The sequence below is a fragment of the Phyllopteryx taeniolatus genome, chromosome 13, assembly GCF_024500385.1.
Source record: "Phyllopteryx taeniolatus isolate TA_2022b chromosome 13, UOR_Ptae_1.2, whole genome shotgun sequence".
NCBI lineage: Eukaryota > Metazoa > Chordata > Actinopteri > Syngnathiformes > Syngnathidae > Phyllopteryx > Phyllopteryx taeniolatus.
Genome location: NC_084514.1, coordinates 9190930 through 9216616, shown reverse-complemented (window position 1 = coordinate 9216616; position 25687 = coordinate 9190930). Strand labels below are relative to the sequence as shown.

Sequence of the window (25687 nt, the reverse complement as noted above, 5' to 3'; positions counted from 1 at the left end):
TATTGCCCTCACTAATATTGTTTATTATCATCACCATTATTATTACCAACACTATTATAAATTGTAATTGTTTTTATCATGATTAGTAGTAGTTTCGCCACCATTATTGATATCATTGTTTGTATTATATTAATAATAACAATAATAATTGTTATTCTTCTTATTATTACTATTAGTATCACCACTATTATAATTTTAAAAATTATTATACAGGTATAATTATTACATTATTGTTACATTAGTAGTAATAACTCCAACTACATTATTATTATTACTATCACTACTATTTATATCATTATTATTGACACAATTATTATTAAACTAATACAAATGTTAAAATTATTATCACACCTATTATATTATTATTACCATTTTTATTGTTTTATTATTATTATTTATTATTATTATTATTATTATTATTAGATTGGCTCGCACGACGGCTCTTGCACACCCAGGTCCTCGCCTTAGCCCGTCGCGTTTCCGTAGCCTGTTAGCAGCTAGCGGCTATCAGCTAGCTTCCTTCCTTCCTCGGCGCTACTGGGAGGGTGAAGGGGAGGAGCAGTGAGAAACGGGCTGACGGAAGGGGCAACGGCAGCTCGGCTAGTCGCCTCTCGTTCGAACGCCGCCAACGTAAATGCCGGATTGACGCTGCGCATCTTCCGTTCGATGACGTTGCGCGACACCCCGTGCGGCCCGCGAGATGGACGCGGAACGCCGTTAAAAAGTGTGCGTTAGTCGAGCTAACCAGCTAGCGGCTAACCACCTACCTTCCTGTCTGGCTAAACCCTCCCCTCCCTCGGCACGCCAATTGACGGCAGCTCGGCTCGCTCGCTGCGGCGCTGCGCGGCTGCCCACCACTTCACCCTCCACCTCCTAGTCCGCCACCAAAGAAAATGAAGAAATTCAACATTCGCAAGGTGCTGGACGGCTTGACGGCGGTCTCCTCTTCCTCGTCGGCCGCGCAGACTGGGGCCGCCAAGGAGAACGACGCCGTCCCGGAGAGCCTGCAGTCGGAGCATTTCCAGCTTTGCAAGGTGCCGTATTTCTCCCTCCTTGTCCCGGAGTGACAGTAGCCTCCGAGTGGGGGCATTTGCACTCTCAAATGAACTTATGTCTCGCTTGTACGTTCGCGTTCGTGTGTGATGGCTGGCTGCCAAAGAGTGTGTTTGCGCCGCACTGACTTTCCGCCCCCGGCTCACTTTTTTCAGCTCCGGCTAGCCTGCGGGGCTGGCTCGTCGGCTCGATAAGCCGAGTTGCGGTCCTTCATGTTCCCATGGGTGAAAGTCGACATGACGCTACCTTGGTGGTGGTGGTCATGTGAGGTGTGGGGACAGGAAGAGTAGTGGACTTTTTTTTTAATCCACTTTACCTCATGACAGTACATGCCATTCTCTTTATTAATTATTGTTCTTATTTTGCAGCAAATTTCATTATGAAATGGCTTTTCAGTTGTGCAGTGGACTAGTGTTTACCACATCTGCCTCACAGTTCTTAGGCTCCATCCATCCATCCATTTTCTGAGCCGCTTCTCCTCACTAGGGTCGCGGGCGTGCTGGAGCCTATCCCAGCTGTCATCAGGCAGGAGGCGGGGTACACCCTGAACTGGTTGCCAGCCAATCACAGGGCACATCGAAACAAACAACCATTCGCACTCACAGTCATCCCTACGGGCAATTTAGAGTCTCCAATTAATGCATGTTTTTGGGATGTGGGAGGAAACCGGAGTGCCCGGAGAAAACCCACGCAGGCACGGGGAGAACATGCAAACTCCACACAGGCGGGGACGGGGATTGAACCCCGCACCTCAGAACTGTGAGGCTGACGCTCTAACCAGTCGGCCACCGTGCCGCCCAGTTCTTAGGCTCAGGATTCAATTGCTTGTTCTCCTCGCGCTTGTTTTCTCCAGGTACTCCGTCTCTAAATTGTTCATAGGTTTGAATTTTAGTGTGAATGATTGTTTTTCCTGCGATTGGCTTGGGACCAATCCAGGGTGTAGGCCATGTGTTTTTTGTTGTTGGGTGGGGGGTACTGAAGTTCCTTTTCTGCAGGGTTAAAGTCTGGATATTGACTTGACAAATCTAAAACCTTCCACTTCTTGCCCTCACTGAACTTTTGTGGTTTTTGGAAGTGTATTTTGAGTCATTAACAGGGTTCCCCTCAGTTCACGACAGCTCTGTTCCTACGGCGGCGACGTAACAGTGCTCTAGTGGTTAACACGTCTGCCCCACTCTCACAGTTCTGAGGTTCTGGTTTGGAGTTTCACGCTTTTTTGTATGGAGTTTTGCATGTTCTCCCCTGTGCTTGCATGGGGTTACACCGACAAATTTCGAAAACATGCATGTTAGGTTCATTGAGGACTCATCCATAGGTATGAATGTGAGCGTGAATGCTTTTTTTGTCTGCTGACTCTGATTAGACTTGCGCTTTGTCTCTCCTCTCCTAGACCGTGCGTCATGGTTTCCCGCATCGGCCGTCCTCCATGGCCTTCGACCCTGTGCAGAAGATTTTGGCTGTCGGGACGCTGAACGGAGCTTTGAGGCTGTATCCTTTTTTAAAATATTTATTTATTTATTTAAAAAAATATATATATTTTTTTATTTGTTTTTTTTTCACACAAAGCGAGTGAACCTGACACTTTTGTGGTACAAGTAGCATAAAAAGGGCTCTCCCCTCAGATGTAGACCTTTCATGCATTGTTCTCAAATTTGTAGTGAAACTGTGTGAGGCTTCAGGGTATGTCCCTATTGCATTTTCTAGCTAATAAATCAGATTTATAGTCATCTGCAGGCTTTTATTCCACAAAATAGTTAGGTATGTCATCTCAATCAATTAAAATGAAGATTGTAATTAATTGAGACCTGTATCCATGTTTTTACAATGTGGGAGGAAGCTGGAATACCCGGAGAAAACCCACACAAAGACGGGGATAACATGCAAACTCCACACAGGAAGGCCGGAGCCGGGATTCGAACCCTGAGCCTTAGAACTTTGCGGCGGATGTACTGACCACTCGTCTGATGTACTACCCAGGGTAATTTCAGCGAGGCTTAAAAAAAAAAAAAAAAACGGGCATAAATTGTGATCCTTGGGGTATTTTGACAAGTGTTACAGACCTGAGAACTAGTGTTAAATCCTCCTTGGAAACATGGTAGGTCCTTTAGGAAAGGTTGCTAAGGCAAAGAAACTGATTCTTTTGGTTTGGAGGTGGTATGTTGATGTCATTCAGACATGTCAGCTGATGTGCCCTGATTAAGAGACTGTTGTGTTTACACCCGCGGCTCAAGCTTCCGTGCGGGCCTAATGTGCGAGGTGGAGCCGATGGGATTACTGTCACTCAGGCAATTGGTCCATTTATCAAAAGACAAGCCGCATCGATTGCTCCCTCACGGCCCTCGCCGCTTTTGGAGTTCGGAAAAGGCCGTCGCAGCTCGGCGGGCGTGAGCTCAATGAGGTGTCGACACGCAATAAATGTCGACTTTTTACGAGATGTGTCCTCTGTGACAGTGTTTTAATTTGGTGCACGCTGCCTTAAATGTTGACCTTTTACGGCGAGGGGGCAACAATTTCAATATGGTTTGAGCAACAGGAGCGCTTGGTGGCCGAATGAGCTCCAATATATCACGGGGGATACGTTTTCAGACCCTCTGTCTGTGAAAATAGGAGAGATCACTTTTTATAAAAGAAAAAATTGAAACACATTTAAACTTATTAAAACACACGTTTTTCAACATGTTGTAAATGTATTTGAACACATAAAAATGCAAACATAAATTGTATAGAAAATACTGTAAGGATTAGTGTCTGTGCACACGCGTCGTTAATCTTCAAGATGTTTGACACTGAGCTGTAAAACTGGCACAAAAGTCGAAAGACAATTAAATAATGTGTATTAAAGGAACAAAATGTTCACCCAAACTATATATTAACAGAAGTCAAATTGCTAAACGCTAACGTATAATGCAAAACACCATAGACGGGCAAATGGAAATTAGCATAGATGTTAGGCTGATTTTAAACCTTCAAGCAACTGCTACTTAAACACACACTGCATCGTCACATACATGAAAAAGAGAGCTAAACATTGATATGTTGAACCAAAACATACAGTGCAGCATTATTCACAGGCTTACACTGTATTCTTTTTGCTTAGTCGGGATGCCTCTCTGCTTTTTTTCTTCTCTTAATTGTGCCATATCTACTGTACATCCAGTAGACCTCAGTGCTGCCGGGCATGTTACGGCACAACGCCGTTTACACGACACTCTAAATTCAGACTTACCGGTACTGTATATAAACTGCAAAAAAAAACAAACATGAAAATGATCGCTTAAAAAGGTGACACGCCATCTAGCGGGCTTTCATTGTACGTGTGGTCTATTCTTATCACAACACTCTGTTAATGTTAGTGCCTATAAAAGGAGAGCATAGGATTGCATTCTTTTACCCCGCCCGAGCTTGAAATCCCATCTTTCCCCCTCATTAAAAAAAAAAAAAAAAGCCAATTAATGGCGTTTGCGTCACCGAGGCTTCCCCATTTGCAAACGTAACGTCGCATCGGCACGGAAATGGATTCCCAAAGCGTTTGCCTCTTCACAAATTGCGGCAATGAGTCAAACTGTACACTGCTGGTGGGGGGAAAAAAAACAACTCTGTCAAACGTTTCCTACCCCTCGAGGGTTTTGCCTAAGAATTTCAACGTCAGCAGCTTTGCTTGTGACAAACAACTCTGCAGGAAGTCAACAACGCTAACCAGCAAAAGAAAAAAGAAAAAAAACTTGTTTAAAGGAACAAAAGATAAAAAGAAGACCACACAGGCTAGTCCTGGTGTGTTTATTGAACTGCAGATGGTGGGAGCATGTCTTTTAAGGATTTTTGCCTGGATTTTGGAAATTACATTAGTTACATTACAACTTACGTTGAGTCAAACTGAAGTTAAAAACAAATAAAACATTTAAACTATTTAAAAAATAAACCAATTTCATCCAGCCATCCATTTTCTTTACCGCTTATCCTCTTAAGGGTTGCGGGTGTGCTGGAGCCTATCCCAGCTATCTTCGGGCGGGAGGCGGGGTACACCCTGAACCGGTCGCCAGCCAATCGCAGGGCACACACAAACAAACAACATTCACACTTATTGGCAATTTAGAGTCTTCAATCAACCTACCACGCATGTTTTGCGAGGTGGGAAGAAACCCGAGTGCCCGGAGAAAACCCACGCAGGCACGGGGAGAACATGCAAACTCCACACAGGCGGGGGCCGGGATTTGAACCCCGGTCCCCAGAACTGTGAGGCAGATTTGCTAATCAGTTGGTTACCGTGCCGGCAAACAATTTCATATTTTCAAAATAAAATATATAATTAAAAAAAAAAAATTCATATAGTTTATTTAAAAAAATTAAATGAGGAAATGCAGGCTCGGCGGGACAAATTAGTTGCACCGACTAATTAATTTGAGGTATGTACGAAGAAAGCAATCAATGGAAACCATTGCGAACGATTATTTATTATTATATGCTCTTAAGTGCTTTCCTTTTGCGTAAGCAGGACCAGATTTCATATTTATAATGAAACATAAACTGCCAGCATTGCTCCATAATAAATGAAACATATTCTCAAACAAACAAAATAATGTAAAAAATAAAAATACGTCTAATGTTTTATAACAGTTTATCTTTTCGTGTCAGAAAAGTTCAAGATCAAAAGTTTCTTTCTGGATTTTGGGGGCATATTGAGACATCATAGCCACTAATAATTATGATTCAGAAGTAGCGCTGCACATGAATTAGCCTCATAGCTGTAACCGTCCAGTAAGGTGACGTTGGGGTGACCTCGAGTTCACTTTGCAGCCAGCAGCTTCTGATCTCTCATTAACAGGTGATTCCCATGAGCCCCTTCTTCGCTGCCTGTAAAAGCAGCCATTTTTACACCCTCCTTTCGAGTTGCTGTCCTGTATAAATTGCATCTCTTTGTGAAATAAGCTACTGCGGAGTCCTTCAAGTACCTCGCATCAGTTTGTTTAATCTTGTATCGTGGGTCACCTTGTCACTGTGTGAAAGTGCACACAATTGCAACAATATCCTCCTTCGATGGGTTCTGCGAAAAAGGCAAATAAATGCTGCGTCTTGTGTTAGGGCAGTTTTGTGCCCTTTCTCTGTGAGAAAGAGGCTACAGATGAGTCCTTAGGGAACCTCGCCTCAGTTTGTTTGAATCTTTGATTGCAGGATGCCTTGTCACTCTGTGGAAGTGCACACAGTTCTGGCAATATCCCGCCTTTGCTGGACTCTATGTAGAAGACAGGTGGATAAATGTGTGATCTTTTGTGACAACAGTTTTGTGGTATCTCTGTGTGAAGAGGCTACATTCGAGTCCCCAAAGAACCTGGACTTTTGTTTGTTTAATCGTTGTTTGTGGGATGCTGTGAGAAAGGACACACAGATGTGGCAATATACCTACCGCCTTTGCTGTTTTGTGTTAAAGACGAGTACGTAAATGCCTCTTCTGTTCAGGAAGTTTGTCAGTATCTCTGTGTGACAGGCCACTCTGGAGTCCTTAATCGACCCCGCCTCAGTTTGTTTAAACTGTTGTTTGATCCGAGTCCCATCGAGACTTTTCAAAGGCAGGATGGCGTCGCGGATGTGTTGTCTGGTTCCTTCAGCAGTAGCAGCTTGTTTGTCTGGAGCGTCTCCTCCTGTGCTGTTTGCAGAAGGAGTTTTTATTTTTTCTTCTTTGCCGGGACCTAATTAGTCCAGGTGTCCATGCTGCCTCCCCTTCCTTCTGCTTCTTCTTTTCTCTTTTCCTCTCCAAATCCAAAGCAGGCAGACGGCACAGAAACAGTCGCAGGAACGGACCGTACGAGCAGATGGGTGTCGTCGAGACCGAGCTGAGCAAGAGTTTTAGTGTAAATCACGACGGTAAACAAGACAGAGGGGGAGCCCCCCCCCCCCGCTTCCTCCCCCACTTGTTTTATTTATAGCGCAACCGGTCAATTTGTTTGCATAGCGGACAGTTCTCTGGGTACCACTCGGTTAGTGATCAAAGTGAGATGAAATTCTGCAGTGAAACACAGAAATTCTGCCATTATGCATAAAAATACTCACTTTTTGATTGACACTGACAAAGTATTCAGTTAGGTGTATTTCGCCGGACTGATGTCACAAAATGACAAATTTACATAATACAGCCCCCAACAGTTGGCATGGTAGCAAAAGCCGTATTCGGCGTTGGCCCCAAGCGGTAGAGGGGAGGCGGGGTGAGCAGGGGTTCATTCGCATGAGACTGGACCACCCACATTGTAACTAGTCTAAAGAAAGTTGTAAAAAACAAAAAAACAAAAAAACGTACCCACACAGACCAGTACCTTCTCTTTGACACAAGCTAGGGGTTATCAGAACCCTGGATGACTGAGCAGAGAAAATCCCCACCACTGACAACGGAAGACAGAAGGAGTAGACTCACATCACTTACTAATCGGAGGTATCCAAAGTGGGCCTTTGTCAAATACGCCAAGAGAAGAAGAGCCACTACACCTGAGCCTGAAGACAGAAACAGGAGGTGGAATGTGGTGGTCCTTGACGTGGTTGGTTTGTCAGAGAAACGCAGAAGGCTTTTCTCCAAACCCACTAACACCTCAGACAAAAGCTGGTTCGCCCCAAGGACAAAATCCCGAGAAGCAAACGCAGCTGTGTTGCGTACGCAGTGCAGTGAGGAGTACAATGACCTCTACATTGGAGAGAATAAGTAGCCACTGCACAGGCGCATGGCGCAGCATCGACAGGAGGCTTATTTGGGTCCAGAATCAGCAGTTCATTTGCATCTTAAGAAGAAGGGACATTCCTTTGAGGACAACAACGTCCAAATTCTGGATAGTGAGGACCGCTGGGTTGAAAGAGGTGTAAAAGAAGCCATTTTTGTTAAACAAGAAAAGCCGTCTCGAAACAGAAGAGGTGGTTTGAGGCGTGACCCATCGTCTGCAAGAATGTCCTGACATCTCTCCCCTCAATACAACGATCTCCTCATTCAACAGAAAGAGTGCCTCTTAGGAGCTCTTTAGATTTAGAACTGAAAAAACCTTTTGGATTAAAAATGAAACGTCATCAACAAACAAGAATTGTCCGACAAGTTATAAAGGTTAAATAAATGAATAACCGCATCAGTCCTTGTGTGTGTCCACGCTGTCTGTCCATGGGTGTTTTTCCCTTAACTGAGTCGACCCGCAGCTTCGGCCGTGCAGGTGTGGAGTGCTATTGTCAACATGACAGTGGCGCCGCCGTCATCCAGCTACAGTTCCTCATCAACGAGGTTTGAAGTTTTTTTATTTTATTTTTTTTTTAAACACTTACATACTGTTGTGGTCAAATTTGACCGGTTACGACATTTAATAGCTATATATAAAAAAAAAACAAAAAACTAAAGGTCATTCTTTTACGTGGAAATTTTGGCTTTTGACCCATGTCTACTAAAATGGTGGTAATGTTGGGAATCTTCAAACTGCGAAACTACATGCCACAATTGCGTGTATTTTAATAGGACGGTGGTAACAGTGTTCAAGAGGTTATTTGAAACGGTCTCGAGAACTGTTTGTGTTTCCACTACATTTGCACAGGTTCCTGCAGGAACATGCACCTGTTGGTCTTTGAAGAGTCATGGGGAAATCTCGAAACAGTAAATGAGTCCAAGTCGGTGACGGTGTTCATTGGGGAGAATGAAACAGTCCTGAAAACTGTCCGTGTTTTCTGTCACATTGGCACATGTTCTGCAGAAATGTGCACCTGTTGATCTTTGAAAGGTCACGGGAAAAAGTAAGAGTAAAACAGCGTAAGAATAATCATACATACCAAAGATAAGAAACATAGGTCATGCAGAGGTCAGAGGGTGCCGTCACACAGGCGCGAGATCTGTACTTGCAAAAAGAAGTACAGTGCGCCCTATGGTTGCAGTGACTCAGCTCATTTCACAACAAGCACCAGTTTGGCAGATACAATTCATCAAAAAGGAGGCTTCAAGCTGTTTATTACCACTCCCAGTTAACGCTTACTCTCAAACTAAACATAAAGATAATTAATTACGCCTGGTGTATTGAAAACTACCACATAGTTTTGCCTCAGGAAAGTCCCATTAGCTTAACGTAAGCCAACAATGCAAAACGCCATTGATATGCTAACGGTTAGCATCGATGGTGGCGGTTTTAGAAGCAACGGATATTTGAACACAACCGTTGGAGCAACACGTAGAAAGATTAGAAAACAATCATCGCAAGCATATATTCTTTACGAAAGTAACTAATAAACATAAACGAAGGGAATTACTCCTTGTGTATTCAAAACAGCCACAAAGTTTAGCCTTTCGTGTCGCTAGCTTAATTAATGCTACTACTAAATGTCATGTGTTGTGGCGCTTTAATCTTTCAAGCACTCAAACGGTTGAGCATTGATAGCCAATTATTAGGAGTATGTTCTTGGCCTTCCACAGAAAATGACAGTATGCCCTCCTCTTGCACGGCTAACAATGAAGACGTCAATTTTATCATTATCATTATAAATATTTTTTAAGCAATCATGCTAGTTTTGCAAGCTACATGCTTGGCCAGTGCCCTCTTATAGCCCTGCCCCGTAGCACCGTCGTGGGATTGAAATTCTGCTCTTTCTTTTCTCAGGGGGCGCTAGTGAGTGCCTTAGCTGATGACAGCATCCACCTGTGGAACCTGAGGCAAAAGATCCCCGCCATCCTGCATTCGCTCAAGTTCAACAGGGAGAGGTACAGTAAGACTTGTATGTGAAGACAACAGTATTCACGCCCATATATCCTGTCCATCACTGGCCTATATATAGCCGCTTCATTAGTGTGAACCGGAGCGAGGCCTTTGAAATTAAATCTTAGCCAGTTGCTGTCCCTAATAGTCCAATAACGGGCAGCAACATTGTCTCTTTTGTCCGCGCTTTTGTAACAATAGGAAAACCCTGACTTTTTCAAATTGTATGACCTGAACTTGATAGAATTAGCTTTTTGCCAAGAAATTCTGACTCTTATGACTAGATTTCCCAAACATGGCAGTCTGTCAAAAGTTGCATCTGGTTGGAATCACCACTTCAACCTGAGTACAATACAGCAGGAACTTTGGAAATTGGGTGATGGGTTCTGGAGAAATTGAGTGTTTGGCATCTTTTTAAGGTAAAAGAAAAAGTGCAGGGGCTTCCCAGAGTCAGCAGCATATCTTATAAAGTTAACTTAAATTGAAATAAATAAATAGTTCCCTGAAGTTTACCCATTTTTAAATTGATCTCTTATCGGCCGTTAGATTTAAAAAAAAACAACAACAAAAAAACGGATGCGATATGCATATTGCCGTCAGTCCCTAGGGCAATGTCAGTACTATCAGCTACTATTTCTACTACCTGGTCAGGTACTGATTTTACCTGCAGTGTTTTACTCCACCGTCTCCACTTGGCTGCAGTTTTCCATTTTTTTTCTTGGTGCCCTCAGTCCCCGTTTAGATCAAATTTATCTCCTCACCAAACTGAAACATTATCACCACAACATTTAAAAACACATGCTAGCTCTAGACCTTGAATCACTCCATAAGTCCCCACTTTGCTGCGGTTGCCCTCACTCCCTTTTAGGATAAATCTTGGACCCCTTACAACTAGCAGTAATAACGGGAGAGCCTCATTCTCAGTCGTTTTCTGACAGGTGCATGGTTTTCAGTTTCCTGCAGTCCAACTTGGAAATGACAAACCGACTGGTACTGTGCAGTGGAAATGCATAAGTGAGATTTACTACAACATCTTCATCTTGATGTCCTCCTGCAGAATCACGTACTGCCATCTGCCCTTCCAAAGCAAGTGGCTTTACATTGGCACGGAAAGAGGCAACATCCACATCGTCAACGTGGAGTCCTTCACCCTCTCAGGCTACGTCATCATGTGGAACAAAGCCATCGAACTGTGAGTCCTCCTACCCGTCTCCTACCTCCCTTCCCTTTTTGCTCCCCCTCCGGTCGGTGACATTTTAGCGTAAATTGTCATGTGACTGCAAAAAGGAGTTACATCAGTGACCCAAAAAATATAACATATTTAAGCTGACACAGATAAATGAGTACCGCTTTTAACTTCCTCATTCTTTTCATTACGATTTAAGCGCCTCACCACTTGTCTGTATAATGCGCTCAGCGACGCTGTTCGACTTCCAATTTGTTCTCATTTCAAAACAGGAAATAAAGTGCATTCATTTGTCCCAGGATCAAATTGTCGTCGTTGTAAAACCTTTGACCTAACTCAGTGTTTTAAGTAGAAGTCTGAAATTAGGTGAACCACTAAAATAAAGTAAAACGACTCACTCTTTGAAGACATCTCACAAGTTGTAAAGGATAGAGGGAAACCATATGCAGCTCATTTCTATAACAGCCATAATGCTTTCAGCTAAATGCTACTTATGTTAGCATCTGCCTGATGAGATTAATTTGCGTGTTCAATTGATATTTAATGACGTGTATTGCTCATATGATACCAGGAAGCCAGCCCCTTACAGACTAGCTAGCTACGGTGAGATACGACTTGAACCCTGTCGTAAACTTGAGGACCCCCCCCCCACCTCCTCCTCCCGTATGTTGTGATGCACTACAGTGAACCCCTGCTACATCCCGGCTCATCCTTTGCACCTGTGCTATATCGCAGGCGCTGATTTTTAAAAGATTATTTTTTTAATCAGGGATATTTACAGTACTGTCTACGGTACAGGCAAGTCTTAATTTAGAGTTGCGCGCTTTTGCTGTAGTAGCACGTTGTGCCGTAACATGCTGGGCAGCGCTGAGGTCTACTGGGTGACATGCAGCATTGTAGAAGAAGAAGAGGCAGAGAAGGTCCCCAAATAACTCCAGTAATACTCATCATTCCCAGAGCAGGGAAAATATATGCCTGTGGGTAATGTTGTATCCTCTGTTTGTATGTGTTGCTGCTCCGTGTGTTTTCAAGTAGCAGTTGTTTGAAGGTTTATATGCAATTTCCATTCGTCCGTCTCTGGCATTTAACATTGTATCTTAGCATTCAGCTCACAGACTTTGGTTAGCAACATATGGTTTGGTTGAACATTTTGGTGACTAAATATTCTGCGTTTAATTCTCTTTTGTCTTTTGTGTCAGTTTTACAGTCCACTTGAACTTGGAGTGACAAATAAACATTTTGAAGCAAGCACGCTTTTCTTCTTATTTGGAGAACTGAGAGCGAGAACTAAAGAATATTGCCCTTTAAAAAGTACAATCTAAGTTATTAGTAATACTACTAAGGAATTTGAGTTTGTAAAAAAAAAAAAAAAGGTCTATCGCAGATTTCCACCAATAACGGGGGCGTTCACTATATTTCTATTTACTTCAAATGTATGGTGTGCCACGTTGTGATGATTACTGAGTGGAGTTACTGTTGGACATCCTTCCCCCTCGCCCCCCTTCCCTCCTCACTGCTGCTGTATCGACTCATCAGCAGCAATGAGATCATGAGCTGGCCAAGCCAGATCACCTCACTCGCAGGCGGCGACACTTTTCTTTTAGACCAAACACACACTTCTTTCCTCTCTCTGTTGCCACGGTGATGCAGTCTCTGCACTCTATAATCTCTCCTTGACCCTCATGTGACCCTGTCCTCCCTCCCTCACTTTTCTTTTCTTCTCTGAGACACTCTTCTTTCCCAAATGAGACTAAAGATTTTATTTTTTTTCCTCCCTAAGGGTAACAATACTAACAACCGCATGTGAATACTAGGGTTTCTTGTCCAAACACAGTTACGGTACTCCCTTTTAATATTGTGTTAGCTGCATGCTAATGGGTAGAATGCAACGACAGCTAACCGTAGACGCCTGTTTTTCTTTCCTCCCTTTTAACCCCTGCACAGATCCACCAAGACACACCCAGGGCCAGTAGTTCACATCAGTGATAACCCCATGGACGAAGGAAAGGTAACACCTGCTGTTCACCTGACACGTAACTCAGACCACAAAAGATTCACAGAATGGCCCATGGGAATTTTTATTTTGGGAATGGGTATTTTTGAAGGGGAAGGAGACAAGAAAGTGACAGAAGTTGTTACAAAGTTTTATTAATTAATGATGTTTATTTTTTTGCATTTCAGAACCATTAATATCCTTGGTAATTTTGAGGAGGAAAATGCAATTTATTTTGCTCCATTTTCAAGACCTCTGTTCACTTCTAGCATGATCTGGAGCAACCTTTCCTAAACTCTTTAAGCTACACGCCACCTTTATATCCCTACAGCAGAAGTGGCAAATATTACGGATCATTCTTATTTTGTTACGAAATCGTTACGCACGTAACTATGGCTGCAGCTATGGAATATTGTCGTGTTCGACTATCCTACTAAAATTTGTATAACGTTTTTGGATAAATTATATTTTTACTTAGTTCAATAGCAATTATGAATACACACGAAAAAATAAGCAATTTCACACAAAAAAACAATGAATGACCAAATTATTTTTTGAGATAATCAGCTGTTTTATTTTCATAAATTCACATTGAGCTGCAAACTATTTTCTGGTGTAGAAATATTTTCAGTGAGGCAATTTCAAACAAATACAAATAAATAAAACGCATTTAAATTTCAGTTTAAACTTAGCATTTCTTGTAAGCATAAAAAAGAATTTATTCATTAAAAAAGGCATAAGGAGCCTGTTGTGCAACTCCATTTGAGCAGGGAGCAATTTAGGATGTGACATCGTAATACAGTAGGTCCGTAGCTCTGCATTTAAGAGTTTAGACCAGACTCACTAAACTGAAAGGAAAATGAAGACGCGTCGATAGGAAACGCACATTTTAACTTGATATATTTTTGGGAAAAACTTTGCCACTCGCAGGAATTTTTTTTCAGTACTTGATTCAAAATGTAGCCGCTGGCAAATACAATGCTAGTACACTGGCCATGTCTCACAGTGCTTAATTCACTGAGCAAAACTGTTCCTTGACAAGCAAGCACCCTGAATGAAGTCACGTTATAGTCTCACACATACTCTACTTATCACCATCGTAATAAACTGGACACAAATTTAACGGTAATTAATAGAAACCTTAGCTCTCTGCAGGGCTAACGTTATGCTAGTATGTCGCATTAACATTAAACTCACTGATTTGTGCGACGTTTATCTTGGCTTTTCCGCCACATTGTGTGTCTTGCTTGAGAGATGTCGCAATACTAGTGTTCGCCTTTCTACTCAGTCTGAAATGATCCCACACTTTTGGAATTTTATCTTCTCGCATTTGTCTTGTCTGATGTCGTCGCCGTCTTCTTCTTTTGCTGTGTTTAATGGCGGCTTGCAAGCTGCCGCGTAGTGGTCATTTATTTTGCGCTTTTTGAATCAAAACCGGTACGCTCCGCTTCCGCCACCGTCACTTGCGCTAATACCGTAACCACTTTGCGCCAGTCCGTCTGCTTCACAATTGAACTCTTTCCTGCCATTAACAGGCAGCTACTGTATATACTAATAGCATCAAACTGGGAGGTCTGGCAGTGAATGAGTTAAAAAATAAATAAATAAATAAATAAAACATCACCGAGGCAGAAAAAAATCAACCATTTTACTCGTTGGCAGAAAAAAATCAACCATTTTACTCGTTGCAGCCTTACCAGTAACACTGATTGTTCCGGATATTCAAAAGAAAGCCATCGTCCGACTCTTAATGGTCGCCCGGGGTCAGTACGGCACTGTGTCAGGCCACCAAGACTCTTCAGATGCTGGCCACTACACATTTCATCAATGAATATGATGAAATAAACACTGTATTGTAAAAAATAAAATTAAAACGCGCATTCAGAAAAAAAAAAACAGCCTCCGCCATCTAATGTGGGCAGAGCATAGCGTCAATGTTTGATCAATTTAACAATTTGCCATAAAAAATATCAGGATACAAGGGCCTGTTCATCTGTCTTTTGTCAATGTCTCATGTCCTTCTCAGCACAAAGATACCCATTCACCAAATAAAGCAATTTTAACTCAAAATATGGCCATAATATCAGTGCTTTTGGTCAAGTGTAGCTCATACTTTTGGACCTTAAACTGTCCTTGTGGACGAAAACAACATGACATAAAAGCAGGACGTTCTCTTTCCCCTCTTAATGAATCCCAAACTGCGTCATTTTAGGATTCAAATTAGTAGCTGACTGTGCCAAGCTGAATGGTACGACGCAAGTTGTGTCTTTCTTGTCACCACAGCTCCTCATTGGATTTGAGTGTGGCGTGGTGGTGTTGTGGGACCTCAAGTCCAAAAAAGCTGACTATCGCTACAATTATGATGAGGTAAGGCCTTGTTGTTGTTGTGTTCCTCCACACTCGCTTCTTAATCTTCCGCCTCAGCGGTGTTGCATAATGCTGCATCGAAACCAGAAATACAAGACAGCACTTGTGATGAAGATTGTGAGAGTCACTTTTGGTGACACTTTTTAAGTGGATTAGCCAGGCAAGAGCAGCTTTGATTAGGTTTGGCTGACGCAAGTAGCAAAAGCATTCCAGTTAAGTTGGAGACATATGACATTCATACACATGCCTAAAAATGATCCAAAATGTGTTTTACCAGTTTTCTGACTGAATAGTAGATTTGCACCCAATATGTGGGTGGTCTCCTTCTTCTGCTGTTATGGAACTGTAATGTGTTTCAAGAATATAACATATTTTATGTGCTCAATTATAAGAATCTCCAATACATATGTAGTGGAACCTCAAAAGTCAAATGCAATACATACTCCCAACAATATAGTCGGCCCCCAATTTTCTCCGTCGGAAATACAGTGGTGCCTTGAGACACGATTCAAGTGAAGTTTATCTGTATAGCCCTTAATCAAAAAAAGAGTCTCAAAAGGGGCTGTACAGGCCCAGATATGGCAACGATCAACGAGTGACCTGACTTAGTTTTTCGATACAAGCTGTCGATTGGCCAATTTATTTATTGTGCTTTGACTTGTGAGCACAATCTTGAGATATGAGAGAGCTTTAGAGTGTCACGTGACTCAACTCACATTATAACAAACGGCATTTTTGCAGATTAATAAATATTCTTTAAAAAAGTGGCTTCAAGCTGTTTATTGCCACATTCACCTAAAACAAAAATAATTGCACGTTGTGTATTTAAAAAAAACACATTACTTCTGCTACCTTAATGCTAATATACAATGGGTAATGCCGTAGGGACACGGGCTAACAATTAGTATCTATGTGGCGGTGTCATTACCCTTTAAACTACGGGTATTTGAACACAAACGGTGAAGCAACGCATGTAGACATAATGTAACAAAAACTCACAGGCATATATTCTTTATACTCTGCGAAGAATGGTTAATATTACTGCTGTACTGAGAACCCGAGAGAGGAGATGAGTCTCCAGTACAATATATCTGCATGTCTCTTATACTGCCCCCTGGTGGTGAGCACCAGCAGAGCAGCACAATATGCAGTGAAGGAGAAAGTGTGAGGGAAAAATTTTAATTTCTTTTTTATGTAATTGTATTTAATAATGTCATTCCTTTATGTCTGCTATTTTTCTCAATAACAAAACACATTCCAAAATGTTTTGTTTTATTGGGGACACCGGAATGCAGTCATGGTATTTCCATTCGTTTCAAAGGGGAAAGATTATTTGAGATACGAGTGTTTTGAGTTACAAGCGTGTTCAAGGAACAAATGAAACTCTCATCTCAAGGCACAACTTTAGTGGAAACAGAAATAATGTGTTCTGGGCTCAAACAAAGGCATGTATGCAATGACCAGGAAAGCTCTGCAAGCTAATAAACTTGGAGTTTGCACAAGCGAGAGAAAAGAAGAAAATAAGTATAAAAATAAGCAAATAGCTGTTAACAGTCAAACAAATAGTAAAACATTCAGTTGTAATGATAAAGATGTCATGTGATTTGTGACTTTCCCGACACCGTAGCGGCATTTATTTTTTTAAAGTGACTAATCATTTTATTTTCTGTTAAAGAAACACACGACATGAGCGGAATCATTTTCACATTGTTTTGAGCCCGGTGGAAGGCAGTCGCGGAGTCAATCACTGAACATTCCCAAAAATGTTGCAATCGCTGTGATTTATCCACAAGTTGGAACATTTTGATCCAAGGTATATGCTTCCATGCTGCAATTTCTGCTGAGATTGCCTTGCCAAGTAAAATACTTTAATAATTATTTGGCAGAATAACATCCCCGATGTTTTTTATTCTTCATTAGCTTGATTGCAGCCAGGGCGTGGAGGCAAACTGCAAGGGAGAGGCAGTGCACAAACTCCACTGCCTGCAATTGTTTTGTGAGTTTTGTCGCTCACCACAGAGTGTCAGAATCTCGCCTGTGCACAAACACCACAGGAGGTGGAATGAGATGAATTTTAAATTGTGTTATATAACTCTCGTACAGTCGCACGCGCACACAGTAGCTTTTGATCGCAAGTGACAGGGATATGGCAGCCAGCACAAAACCAAGGTAGCAGTCTGCATTGACTGTAATGATTGACACAGGTCACAGGCGTTCCAAATGACATGTCATTTTTTTTTCCCACAAAAATAGCTTTGGTCACAATAGGAGTTTGTCAATACCGGCTCGGTCCTATCGAGGAGGATCCCACTTGTGCTATTTACTCTTTGGTGGCTTCCAGGCCATCCACTCGGTCGCATGGCACCACGAGGGCAAACAGTTTGTCTGCAGCCACTCGGACGGCACTCTGACCACATGGAACATACGAACCCCGGCCAAGCCGGCGCAGATCATCACGCCGCATGGTAGGAATTGTTGAACGCATACGCGCATTTGTATTACATAAACACACTGATGCCCAACACTGAATTAATTTTCACAACTCCATTTGACACCAGGAAAGCAGCCCAAGGACGGCAAGAAGCCTGAGCCGTGCAAGCCCATCCTGAAGGTGGAGTACAAAACCACACGGGCAGGGTAAGTGCCACCTACACGCCCATCCTGTCTTAGCCACGACCGGTCTCCCACATCCTGTCCTGAAAAGAAACAGTTCCTGTTATTCTCTCACAACAGCTTGGCGAGACTCATGAGTCGCAGAGTCCGTTAAAAGAGCGTCCAATAAACGGCACTCTCAAGCAATTGTCCATTTAAGAAAAATAATCGCCTCGCTCAAGCAACCATCAACTTTGGACAAACGCTCCCTTAAAAATAGTCGGTGTAAGACAAATAAATGCATCCGTAAAGCAGCCATCAATTAAGACAAATAAAACGCCTCACTTGAGCAATCAGCTCCTTGAGATGAAAAAAAGCTCTCCTCAAGCAACCATCAACTTATGACAAACGCCTCCCTCAAGAAAAAAATTAACTCACGACAAATACCCCCCCTCAGGCAACTTAACAAGAAAAAACGACCTCCCTGCAGCAACCATTAACTTGAGACAGATAAACACCTCCCTCAGGCTATTACTCAAAAAACAAAAACAAATAAACAAACAAATGCTGCTTCAAAAATAATCAACTTAAGACAAATGAATGCCTCCTTCAAGCAACCAACACCTTTGAACAGCTAAATGCCTACCTCAAAAGAGAAAATGCTCTAAAATAAAAAATTAAAAGAGGGTTACATTTTCCCCCCAACACCACCCAGGGACCCGTTTATGGTTCTGTCCGGCGGTCTGTCCTATGACACGGTGGGTCGGAGAGCATGTCTGACGGTGATGCACGGGAAGAGCACCACCGTCCTGGAGATGGACTTCCCTATCGTGGATTTCCTTACACTGTGCGAGACGCCGTATCCCAACGGTGAGCCTCAAGTCACTGACCATGCGATAGTATCGCTCAAATGGCCTACGGATCGGAGAGTTCCATTTCTGGTCTTTTGGTTTTTAGATTTTCAGGAGCCGTATGCCGTGGTGGTTCTCCTGGAGCGGGATTTAGTCGTCATTGACCTCGGACAGATTGGGTACCCGATATTCGAGACCCCCTATCCACTAAGCATCCATGAGTCCCCCGTGACCTGCTGCGAGTACTTTGCCGACTGCCCGGGCGAACTCATTCCGGCACTTTACTCGGTGGGCAGCCGACAGAAGAGGCAAGGCTACAGCAAGAAGGTGGGCCCTCAGTCTTGACTTATCCTCGCATAACAGAGCATACAATAATGATTTATTTAATGTGTCTAGGATTGGCCCATCAGCGGGGGAAACTGGGGCCAAGGGACGCAAAGTTACCCAGAGATCGTCATTACTGGGTGAGTGATGACTGATAAATTGTTACATAAAAATCTGATCTTCTTCATTAATATTTGTGCTTCATCTCCATTAGACACGCCGACGGCTCCATCAAGTTTTGGGACGCTTCTGCATGTAAGTAGACAAACCCCTCCCTCAAGCAACCATCAGTTTCAGACAAATACAGCAAATGCTGTCCTCAGGTTAGCATAAACATCCCCCTTAAGCAATCCTTAACTTAAGGCAAAACCCCCTGCCTAAAGCAATCAACTTTTGAAAAATAAACACCTCTCTCAAATAATCAGCAATTTAAGACTAATGCCTATATCGAGCAACCTTCAACTGTTAAGACAAATAAACACTTCCCACAAGCAACCATTTACTCCTAACTGAAGCAATCAACTTAAGAGAAGTAAACGCCAACCTCAAACAACTATCAAAATAAGACAAAAGCAGCTCACTTAAGCAATCACCACCTCAAGACAAATAAACACCTCCACTAAGAACCATTAACTTAATACAAACGCTTCTTTTAAACAACCATCAAGTGTGTCCATTTAAAGAACGAGGCGTCCAATTAGCGCCTCTCAGATAACCATCAATTTAAGACAAATAAATGCCTCCTTCCAGTAGTTATCAACTTCCAAAAAATAAACACCTCCCTCAAGCGGTCATCAACCTAAGAGAACTGAACACCTCCATTTGTTGGACACTCCATTGCTTTCTGTGACTGTTACCATGGGAACCCGTCAATGTACTTCTTCCCGCCACAGTGATGCTTCAAGTGCTGTATAAGTTGAAGACAGCCAAGGTGTTCGAGAGGGCCCGCGGCAAGGAAGAGAAGGCCAACACGGACATCGTGGACGAGGACCCCTTTGCTATCCAGACGCTGTGCTGGTGCCCCGAGAGCAGGATGTTGTGCGTGGCCGGCGTGTCGGCGCATGTCATTGTCTACCGCTTCAGCAAGCAGGAAGTCACCACCGCCGATGTGCAGGTGAGTGCAAAAAAAAAAAAAATATTACGTGTAACATGTTACAAGTCACATGTGCAATTGGAAAAATCGATTCCATCGCATTATCCGTTTAGGGTTGCAAAAGTGTGGAAAATTTCTGATATATTTCCATAGGAATTTTAACTGGGGAATTTTGGCAATGCAGTGTAACCTCGGGTTACGAACGACTCGGTTTACGAACAAATAGGGTGACACACAACATTTTCGAAGAGAAACTGTCTCGATTTATGTACCATTTTGGATTTGCAAACTGGCTTGGACATGCCAAAGCATAGGTTGTGCTTTTTCTTGCGCTGAAATCTACCATCGGTACTATTGTAATAATAAATAAAATTGGTATAGCGCTTTTCTCAACACCGAAAGACTCTTAAAGAGGAAGTAAACCCACAAAATATTTTGCAAGACTGTGTTGTATATGCTACCACAAATGAAAACACGGTATTGTGGTTAATATTGTGTTTGTGGAATAACGGTTAGTCTCAGGGAGCAACCATTTTGGCTAATATCACCCTCTTGTGGCGACCAAAACTGACGTCACAACTAGCCTCGCGAACGTTACGTACGTCACAAGGCCAAATCCGCAAAACAGTTTGGCAGACTCCCTGTGTATGCTGCCAGTTGACGGCATGATAGATTGAACCTGTACTTGCTAAAATGTCGTTCTGTCATGTCATCAGCATACACAGGGATGTCTTTCAATAAGAAAACTTGCACTCAACAGTACGGTAATGTGGACAAAGTGAAAAGTTCTACTCCCACATAACCTGCAGTTCTTCTTTAATAATGACGACTTAAAGCCTCCGTTGTTGTGTAAACCTCCACATTCTACAGAACACTCCATATCTTTGTAACTTCTCCGGCGTAATGGATCGCTTAAAATTGTTTTAAACACCCTTAGCTGGTGTTATTTTATTTTTGTGTTATGTTGTCAACCCATTTGGCTGTGGTGTTTTCCATTGTGTGGTTAATGGCGTCTTTTACACACACACACACAAACACACAGAATGTTTTTACAAAGTAAACCACGCAATTTCAATTTATTTTCACAGTCATTCCACAAATTAGCACCTCTAACAGAGACACCTCACTGCTTTATATTTTGTTCTTATCTCTTAGCTCTTGGAAGTACGCATGCAGAGCGATCTGAGCAACGTGGACTCGCCCGACGCCGCCGGGGACCAGACCCCCACGCAGCCTTCCCCGCCGCCCCCTAGCCCTCAGGAGAGCGAGCCCTCTGCCACCATCTCCACTCAGGCCTCCGCTAGCGGAATCATCAGCAACTCTTTGGCGGACGGGCTGCGAGACAACATGCCCTGTCTGCAGTAGGGAGAATTTATTTATTGCTGCCATGAAGGTTTATTTTCAGTGCTGCGCCTTGTCCAACAGCACACAAAGTCCAAATCAGAGTCCTTTTTTGCAAAAAAGCTGCTTGATATCAGCAACTTTAATGATGCTAAACATTAGCGTTGCTGATGCACCTCACAACAGATCACAAGAAGTATGTTGTTCACAAAAAGCACACCCTATCTTGATCCACAGTGGCTATTTAGTGGCTCATGCAAGAAACCAACGTGGCAGTCTACAGCTTTGTTTGGTGTTCTTTCATGTCAAACGGCACTAACAGATGTACTCGAATACAAACTACCCACACAAGATCCAAATTAAACTGCTTTGTCACAAGTAGCTAACTCGCTGTTGCAGTAGATGCTAAGGTGGCAGTCTACATCTTGGTGGTCCTGGTTGGCAAACAGCACAAAAAAATTGACTCAAATTTACGACATAGTGGGGGAGGGAACTTGCGCTACAAAGTATACGCCCGGGGCTGTGTTTTAGCCCCGCCCACAAAATCAGGACAATTCAAACGGTGAAAAAGTTACTTAAGCTATATCGCAGCAATCCAGCACTGTGTTGTTATGTCATTGCATATATTTTCAGCACTAGTCTTAAAACATATTTAATGTATTTAGAAACAAAACACTGATATCTTCTTGAAGTCCCTTTTAACACCTTTCATGTGTGGCCTGCTGTGTTGCGTTTGTATTCAGGGTGCGGATCTCCCCATTGAAGCAGTCTCCGGGCTACCAAGTGGAGCTGGTGGTCCAGCTGGTGTGGGTGAGCGGGGAGCCACCTCAGCAGATCACTAGCTTGGCCATAAACTCCTCATATGGACTGTAAGTATCCACCACATGCTTTTGATTTTTTTAAGTACACAACTCAAGGAATAGTTAGCGATATTCGGCTTTGGGATGAAATGAAATTTCAGGATGATCTTTAAGTGCAGTATAACCTTTACAGGTGAACTTACTGTAATTTGACCTTAACTTTTGAATGCATGTTCAACGTTTCAGTACTTTTGTCTGAGGTCTGTATCTGTGGTGTTTTTTAGGGTGGTGTTTGGCAACAGCAATGGCCTGGCGGTGGTGGACTACCTCCAGAAAACACTGCTGCTCAACCTGGGCACGTCAGAGCTATACAGCCCGTCGGAGCCCAACCAGAGGCAGCCTTGCTCCCCGCGTAAAGCCCGCTACCCCTCTGGAGGTCAGCGCGACCTCCCACTGCTTTGTTAGTCGACCAGTTCACACGTGCAGCTCATGATCAGCAACATTTGATGCGGCACTTTAAATTGTAGATCAAACCGAAATTTTAAATTTAGATTTGAATAATATAATATTTTCAGTCATGTAGAGCGGTGGTTCTGAAACATTTGACACCAGCTACCACCTAAAAAAATACTTCCAAGTGACCAACATTAAAATTCAGTAGGCTAGTAGGCTTGAGTATTAATCCGAAATGAGGCCAATGTTTTGTTCCTAAGCAGTATATCTATTATTGTAAGCCACTGTAACATTATGCAGTTTCAACATTAATTGCAGTATGTAAAACTGTATTTAATGATGCTATGAAAATCTATTGCGCATAAAAAAAATAGAAATGATACCTAAACAAATGTTTGAAAACAAATAGTTCTAAAAGATGAAATGCAAATGTAGTACACTTAAAAGTTAAATACAGCTACAACTGTACTTAACAAATATATTGAACTGTATGTAACTGCAGATTTCCGTGACAGACAAACAGATTCTGAAAAAAAAAAAAATTCCACGATATACCGTGGCCATAGTATTTGAAGCGCGATATTGCAGGGTAACACTGTGAACATTGGCAGCGTGTGTTTGTTTTGTTGTCGTGTAAGTTTGTAGCAGCGCGCCTGTCTTCACGTGTGTATTTGTCTGGTCTCTTTCTGTATGATTTTGTTAAGACGTCCCCACGACGACGGTGTCTTTCGTGTCCAGGGTTTCTCTCATGTATGTTAAGTCTGTGAAAAATCTGCGCTTCTCTCACTTCAGTAAGTCAAGAAATCTTTTGTGGATTTCTGCTCCCGTTTATGTAGATGTAGCAGCTGTAAGTTCTCTTCTAGTTTCACTCTAGTCCCTCTGTAGTTGGTCAAAGTGTACAGGAAGAGCGCAGATCGAATGTATGAATGTCTTGTAAATATTAGCGGTTGCCTTGTATCAATGAGCATGTCTTAAAATAGAACCTCCGCCAAGACTACTGTTGGTCTCCGATCTGTGATTCCATCCAAACACAGCAGCCTTTCACATTTCCAGAAAGATCGGTTACAGTGAGGCCCCGCATATTCGCATATTTGCCTAGTCACTTATCCTCCATTATTCTTTGATTAACTGCTGTTTGGTATTTTTGTGCTCAGGCCAAAGCAGTAACATTATTGCTTTGGACATCATCTGGTGGCATCTTGGTGCCGAGGCACTTTGTTGAAGTGAGTTTCATTTAGACATAGTCATAAGTGTGCTTTTCTGCTATCTTTATGCAATTACGAACCTTTTAAGGGGGGCGTCAATTACTCGCTGGTTTTTGCTATCCGCAGCAGTGCTCAGTCCATATCCCCACGAATTGCGGGGGTTCACTGTACTTCGCAGTAAGTTCCACATCCTGTTCTATTTTTATCATCACACGTTGCCATCACGAGTATCCTTTTGTGGTGACAAGATGGGAAAAACACCCAAAAAAATCCCCCAACAAATTCAGGAACTTTCAAAAATGGATATTTGATCAATTGCGTTGCTCATTGCAGCAAGCCACTTTGCATTTTCATTTCCTACTCTGCCCTTATCCTCACACTGGTATCCTTTTGTGGTAACATCACAAAAAAGTCCAAAGAAAAAGCAGCAGGATTTTTAATCAATTGTATTTCACATTGACTGAGTAGCCAGATGCTTGATGCTGATCTTGGAGGTAATCGAAGTCAACATTGGTCCTCCTGACTTTTTTTTTTTTTCTTCCTCCTCCACAGCGCAGTGCGATTCCAATGATGGGCCCAACGCCGCAGAGGAGCGCTGCAAGTCGCCCAACTCAGGTGAGCTTCTGATAACTTCTGGAGGTGGGCGTTCAGCGTGTGCGTGTGCGCGTGCGCGCGCGCCTGTGTATGTTTTAAACTGACGTCCGTCACGTAGGATCCAACTCGCCGTGCAATTCTGACGAAGAGCGCAAGGCCAAGTTCATAGAAAAGGGTACTGTATAGCGCTTTGTGTGATTGTGTGCGAGTGTGTGTGTGTGTCGCGTTGTCTGCACGTGTATCTGCCTGCCTGTGTGTGCGTGTCTGTCCACGTGTGTCCTTCAGTGTGTGTGTGCGTGTATGTCCATGTGTGTGCGCGTGTGCTCTTCTGTGTGTGCACCTGTCGGTCTTTGTGTGTCCGCGTGCGCGCGTGCGATGGTCCGCAGCAATGTGACATGTCTCTTCATGTGAACTGTTTCCAGTGAAGTACAAAAGCAGACGCTTTTCCAAGACGGTTGCCAATGACTTTGGTACTGTATCAGCCACGCGTGCGTGTGTATGTATGTATGTGTGGGTGGGTGTGTGTTTTGCCTGTGTCTCTCTCCCTTGATTGACGGCCTTCTAACAAGCATTGTGCCTCTGTGACGATGGCCGCAAAGGTGTGAAATCAAAATGTGTTTTTCAATACTAATTGTGCTTTTAGGATGTTTGATTCCTGACCACAATGACTTTTAATTGCATGATCTTTTTTCCATTTAAGGCTTCAGATTTTCTGTGCAGTTTAGCCCCATTTAATTCCATTTTTTTTTAAAAACACTCAACTAAAGTACAATTGTGTTTCTTCTGCTGCTGTTTTTTGTTGTTGTTGTTTTTAACAATAAAACATAGAAAACCTGCTTAAAGCCTTACAATGTTAGTTAACTTCTGAATGAGCAGTAGTTAGGGATTCCAGGGCTGCCGTAGTGCCGACGCACTAACAGTTTGGCTTCTTCCTGATCCTTCTTCCTGTTCGCTGTGTTCCTTGAAGTGTAATCAGTGTGTTTTCTGGCTGTTTTTCATGTTCCAGGGTCTTCGATTGTTTGTGAAAGGGTGGTGATAAGACTAAAGTGGCAACTGTTTTGTGGTTTGACATGTTAACAATGTAACCAAGAGCTAATCTAAATCCAGCAGAACCCCTAAAGTCCAAGATAAACCCGTGG

At 42.8% G+C, this 25687-nt stretch overlaps 1 protein-coding gene across 17 annotated transcripts in view; it reads left to right on the top strand.

The window, feature by feature from the left end:
• Window positions 1-529: 529 nt before the first annotated feature.
• The window catches only part of stxbp5b (syntaxin binding protein 5b (tomosyn)), a 34645-nt gene continuing 9487 nt past the window's right edge, over window positions 530-25687 (top strand). For 3 of the 17 annotated variants that reach the window (XM_061795219.1, XM_061795217.1, XM_061795210.1), the window contains exons 1-17: window positions 531-1034; window positions 2444-2541; window positions 8218-8299; window positions 9654-9754; window positions 10807-10941; window positions 15212-15295; window positions 17549-17760; window positions 17854-17932; window positions 18603-18757; window positions 18845-19065; window positions 19135-19202; window positions 19277-19317; window positions 19956-20176; window positions 21311-21516; window positions 22240-22365; window positions 22581-22732; window positions 24507-24569. In XM_061795219.1, coding sequence (XP_061651203.1) covers window positions 894-1034; window positions 2444-2541; window positions 8218-8299; window positions 9654-9754; window positions 10807-10941; window positions 15212-15295; window positions 17549-17760; window positions 17854-17932; window positions 18603-18757; window positions 18845-19065; window positions 19135-19202; window positions 19277-19317; window positions 19956-20176; window positions 21311-21516; window positions 22240-22365; window positions 22581-22732; window positions 24507-24569 — 2185 coding nt within the window. In that variant the 5' untranslated portion in view covers window positions 531-893. Of the gene's footprint in view, window positions 1035-2443; window positions 2542-8217; window positions 8300-9653; window positions 9755-10806; window positions 10942-12879; window positions 12944-15211; window positions 15296-17548; window positions 17761-17853; window positions 17933-18602; window positions 18758-18844; window positions 19066-19134; window positions 19203-19276; window positions 19318-19955; window positions 20177-21310; window positions 21517-22239; window positions 22366-22580; window positions 22733-24506; window positions 24570-24666; window positions 24724-24970; window positions 25019-25687 lie in introns of those variants that run through there. The other 14 variants (XM_061795212.1, XM_061795206.1, XM_061795211.1 and 11 more) reach the window with 9 other exon arrangements.